The 6,000-nt window shown below is 33.7% G+C and overlaps 1 protein-coding gene across 3 annotated transcripts in view; it reads left to right on the top strand.

The window, feature by feature from the left end:
- The window catches only part of LOC125243606 (transmembrane protein 229B-like), a 52,743-nt gene extending 48,148 nt beyond the window's left edge, over positions 1 to 4,595 (top strand). The window contains exon 3 of one of the 3 annotated variants that reach the window (XR_007179068.1): positions 3,927 to 4,063. Coding sequence is in view for 1 of the 3 variants with exons in the window: in XM_048153381.1 (XP_048009338.1) it covers positions 3,927 to 4,393 (467 nt within the window). In the remaining 2 variants the exon portion in view is untranslated. Of the gene's footprint in view, positions 1 to 3,926 lie in introns of all 3 variants that reach the window. The other 2 variants (XR_007179070.1, XM_048153381.1) reach the window with 2 other exon arrangements.
- Positions 4,596 to 6,000: the final 1,405 nt, after the last annotated feature.

The following is a 6,000-nucleotide window of genomic DNA, read 5'->3' on the forward strand; positions in this document are numbered from 1 at the left end:
GCTAAATTGGAACAACTTAGTAAGCATATGTCTGTGTAGGGACTAATTACATGCTTGATTAGTAATATTTAAGTGTACTTAATTTGTGTTATAAGTATACTTTGTGTTAAAAGTATATTTTTGTTATAATATACGTTGTATTATAAGTATACTTTATTTCTGTTATAAGTATACTTTTATTTGTGTTATAAGTATACTTTATTTCTGTTATGAGTACACTTTGTGTTATAAGTACACTTTATTTGTGATTTAAGTACATTACAAAATAATTACAAGTGTCTTCAGAAAACACAAGCAATATACACTGAATATATTATTTTACAGGTAATAGTATATACTGTATGCTCAGTACCTTTGGCTTATTCCAAATATTAAATATTATACACTTTGCAGTCAATAACAATACACTTTGTAATTACTTATACTTTGAATAATATAGTCAACATTTGAAGCGGATCAAAACCTTTAATCAAAGTTGTCCTAACTTTTTTGATCCACTTCAAATGTTGACTACTGTACTTTGAATTACATAATCTCACACAATACAGTTGTGCTACTATTTAAATACAGTTTAACACATTTTCTCAAAGTTGAAAGCATTTGTTTTCAAGGCCATTAAAATAAATAAAATGTAACAACATCACTAATGAAGAGACATATTTCATTGACAAATCCAATAGTTTTTATTTAAACTTAGATTCAGCAAAACTTACCATGTTTTTCATTAAAGAAAAAAAAAAATATTGGACCATGCTGACCCTCTATACACAAATACAAATTACACATTACATTCCATTTTCTGATGAGCTTCTCATTGTGTCTGATGGCACAATGATGACCGCAGAGACTCGTGAAGAACAGCATCTGTTGACAGAATATACCACAGATATAAGACAGCATGTTCAACTCTTTATTCACGTTTACAATAGTCTGTCTAAATCCTACATTGAACCAATACTATTTTTGAAGAGTAAATGAGGATTAGCAGCAGGGAACTGTATCAGAATGGCATGTCGATATTGTTTTCGGTACATAGTCAAGCATAAAACACTTTATGAATTAATATCGTACAGAATACGGGCCGATTTGACCAATCATATGAATGTTTTGGTGCTGCATACAAACATGTGCCAAAAACCACCACACACAGACTCAAAACGGAGATATCAAGCCGAAATATCGCTCTCCGTTTGTTAAATAAAATAAAATAAAGTTTGTTAACTGGTAGACTACAACTCACTTCCAAATAGCAGCACTTTTCTCCGGTTCTTTCAGGATCGCATAGGCCATTAGATTAGCCGGTTGTCGTTGCCATCACGGTCAGTCTGCGATGTCACTTGATTGAACTGGTCAGAATCCCCAAGATTGAGCGATGTATTGCGCTTTCAGTGTTTTATTAAAGGTGCTAAAGAGGATGTTTTGTTTTATACATTTTTGCAATATTACTTGAAACTGTCTTTACTAACTGATAAAAGACTATTTATTAGGTGCACTGAAAGTAATAATATTAATATACATCATCTGTGCACGAGGTAGGGCCTTAAAAACATCAGCCAATCGTTTACGCGATCATCGCGTAAAATATTGGCCCTCTGGCTTGTCAATCACTGCCATGACGTTCCTTGTGAGAGACGTGCGCGGATTGGCCCTCTGGCTTGTCAATCACTGCCGTGACGTTCCTTGTGAGAGACGAGTGCGGCTGCGCTCTCCAGTAACTTTCCACACTCCACAGGTGCTGCATGCAATGTTTTTGTCAGGAGACAGGAATAACAACTGCAGATTATGAGTTACCTGCGGTGAGTCCGACATAATGAATCCAAAAAACACGACACAGCGAATGCCGGTGGTAAACACTCGTGTTTCAATACTCGTGCACGAGTTTTGGAAGGCGTTCCTTTGAAATGAGCTGTGAAGGAGGGGGGCTGTTCTTACGCATGCGCTCATTTCAAAAACTCAGTAACAAGTCTTTGGATTCTCAGTCGACGAAAAAATCCTCTCTATCACCTTTAAATAAATTATACATTGCGACATTATACTTCACCTGAGTGACTGAGCAAGGGGATTCAGACGACGACCGTGACGTCAGCAGCTCTGATTGGCTGAATGCAGTGAGCAACAATATCTGATTGGTCATAGACCAAGTTGAAGAGACATTTGAATTCCGATAAGTTTAACCACTCGACATATTTTTTCGCATTACTTGTGCTGCTGGTGTGTTGTTTAATATAGATTTGTGTGTATGATTGTAAAATGATTCTGCCAGTGTAAACTTAATAAACATTTACACCTATTTGGAAATTGTATAGGCTACACTGCATATACTAAATGGGCTTGTAATGCATTCATACTGAAATAAATAGCACAAGTAATATAATGAATTCCAAGGATGAAGAAGTAAACTTAAAAAATATACTCAAATTTAACATTAGATACACTACAAATTCAGGATATTAAATAATGTATTTTTAAATATACTTTCAGTGCATTGTTACAATGATCATTTTCAGCATACTGTTAAAATATACCTCAAATATATTTTTATAAAGTGCAAATAAATACACTTTTAAAAAATAAACTGAACTTACACTTCAAGTATATTTTTCTAAAATATATTTTTTAGAAAATATACTAAAGTACAATTATTTTAAAGTGTGTTAAAAGTTGCATTGTGAAAATATGATACTAACATACTTTTTATATATTTAATGATAGTACATTTTTTGTTACTATATTTGCAGTGTACTATAGAAAAAGGGAATATATTTAAAATACAATAAAGTATACTTTTTTTTCACTAGGGAAGCAAAACCTTCTTGATATTTAATGATGCGTCTAATGGTTTTATTTCTTCAACAGCTTAAAGTTTATTGCACGATCGTGTTGTATAGCAACAGGCCATTTCACGTTTATTTTCACGCACCTCTTACTGTGTCTATATTAATAATTTTGTTGGCGATTCACAGTCTTTTAATCCATATAATTTGTGCTGTCATTAATAATGTCTGCGCTTATAGCTGTACTTGTAACAGTATAGAGAGAACACAAAGTAACACCAGTTTAGCGTAGTCTATAAATGTGTGGTAGCGCAACAGGTAAGCCGAGTGCTCTTGTGCGACAGCGGCCTGCGTGACCCTGGTTCGATTCCAACCTGTACTGGTTTCTGCAATTAATATACATATAAATCTGTTCCCATTGTCTCACTGATGTTCACTGGATAAGTAAGTTACTGGTATACTGGGGCTGTCTGTAAAAGGCATATTCTAAAGCTGTAACTTTATTTATAAAGATTACTTTATTGTAGCCTATTTGAAGCTCGCTATAATGATGCCATTAGCACACTACAAGTTAACTTGGAATTCCATTGCAATGTGTTTTAAAATCACTAAAAGTTTGTTATCAGTATAATATTAATGTATGTTTAACACTCTCACGATGTAATTGAATTGCAATTCTAATGTCACCAAAATACATTTGAAATTTATACTGAGTGAATTCTGCATTTCAAAACTTAAATACAAGAGCATATTTAAAGTGTACTTAAGTATACTTGGAATAGTTTCACTTTAGCACAAACAAGTATATTTAGTACAACTTTAACTTGAACTTCAGCACTGCTTTTGGACAACTAAAATGCATTTAGTACAAAACTAGTTGCTCCAATTTAGCAGACTTTAAGTATACCAATTTATATCTTGCCACAAGTACATTTAGTTATACTAAAGTACATACAAATAAACTGTGCTTAAGTAGACTATTTAGTATACTAGTATACTAATGTGTGTTGTATTGAAGAGTACATAAAGCTGTCTGGATTGTTTTGCAAATTCTCTAAACCTTTATTGTGTCAAACATTTACCTACTGGTTAATAATACAAAGTATAATCAATTATACATTGTTTAACAAACGACTTTTTCTGTTGTTGCAGACACTGGTGCCAACACAGACATCTCTGAGCAGATCACACCCTCACCCCTCTCACCTCTCTCCAGACTGTACATTTACGCTCTACATGGGTGCCTCTGTGAGGTGGCATTCACAGCATCCTGGGATTGGTACTACACCCATGACCTCAGACTAGCAGGACACACAAGCCTTTGGGCGCTCCTTATATACAGCTCTGCTATCTTCTGCATGGAAGGTCTAAGTGTGACGCTGCAGGAGAAACACTGCCCATTACCAGTCAGGCTGACTGTCTACACTCTCTTCATCTATCTATGGGAGTTTAGCTGGGGGTATCTGCTCAGGCTTTTCGGGGCATGTCCTTGGGACTATTCAGAATTCAGGTTTAACTTCATAGGTCTGGTGACACTTGAATATGCTGTTCCCTGGGCACTGGCGGCACTTATAGCTGAAAAACATGTTATTAGGAACACTCTGAAGATACGGCTATAGATAAACTGAATGTATAAAAAGATAACTCATTGCACACAAACTGTTGATCAGAAACATTTTACAAATCTTTGACTCTGTATTGCAATAAAGTGTTTAGTAGGCCTGTAAATGCTACAGTGCTAATGGAGTGCAACAGTTGGGTTCCGGAAGCAAAAATCCCATTCATTGTCTAATGAATAAATAAATAACTTTTCAAGACAGACCTACTGTGTTACATGCTTTTGCTGAAGCCATCAGTTTGCATTATTTCAACTTATTTTTTAAATAATCCTTTTTAATAGCAGAATTCCTGGTGAAAAACTAAGTTTCTTAAAAGAAATCTCCACTAATTACAGAACTGAAACAAGGTAATTGTAACAAAAGATCTCTTTAGTGCCCATCCACTCCAACAAAGCAATGCCACCCCCACAGACTACAGACACTCTGCTTAACTATTTATATATGCATATTTTGTGATGCAATATGTTGTTTCTGTATACATGATGAACATCTTTAAATCAGTAGTTTTATATTTGTTATTTTTAATTCCATTATGTAATATTTAGTTTGTAATTGTAGTTTCATATACTTTTGCTTCAAATCAAACTTTGTTGTATTATTATTTACCTTATAGCTGTTTGGTTTGGTTCATGGCTTTTAACTCCTTAATAAAGACTTTATTAAAAGTCCCTAGAAACAAAGAAGAAGCTCAATTTGAATGCCAGGAAATTGCAAATAATATAATTTATTATTATTATTAATATTATGTAATAAAGAATGGTTGGCTCAATACAAAAATTCTGGCTTTGGTATAAAACCAGAGGGCTGTTTCATAAAATAAGATTAGAATACAAGCTAGGCTTATTTTGGTTAGTCAGACTTATTGTCAGTGGATTCTGTTTCATAAAACAAACTTAAAATAGTTTAAACTCAGTAACTCTGGCAACTTATGCTGGGAAACTAACCTGGTAAATAAATAAATATACTAAAATCTATTGGAAATGCATTTATTTTATACTAAGTGTACTATAATTGCATTTACATTTGCATGTTCTTAATATAAATACCCTGCAATTGTACTTTTAGTACTAAATTGGTATAGTCAAAGTCTGCTAAACTGGAACAAGTATTTTTGTGTTGAGGTCCAACTAAAGATATACTTAAGTATATTTGATTATGCTAAAGTGGAACTATTGCAAGTATACTTTAGTACAAGTATATATATCTTGCATTCAGATTTTACAGTGATCATACTATCCTTACTAATAGTGATATTAAACACATTTTATGATACCAATCTTTCATTTGAAGGCCATGTTACTAGCATCTGTAAAACTGCATTCTTCCATCTGAAAAATATATCTAAACTACGACATATGCTCTCAATGAAGAATGCAGAACAGTTAGTTCATGCGTTTATGACCTCAAGGCTAGACTACTGTAACGCTCTACTGGGTGGTTGTTCTGCTCGCTTGATAAATAAACTACAGCTCGTATAAAATGCAGCAGCTAGAGTTCTTACTAGAACTAGGAAGTATGACCATATTAGCCCAGTTCTGTCATCACTGCATTGGCTTCCTGTTAAACATCGCATAGATTTTAAAATCTTGCTAATTACTTACAAAGCA

The sequence above is a fragment of the Megalobrama amblycephala genome, linkage group LG1, assembly GCF_018812025.1.
Source record: "Megalobrama amblycephala isolate DHTTF-2021 linkage group LG1, ASM1881202v1, whole genome shotgun sequence".
NCBI lineage: Eukaryota > Metazoa > Chordata > Actinopteri > Cypriniformes > Xenocyprididae > Megalobrama > Megalobrama amblycephala.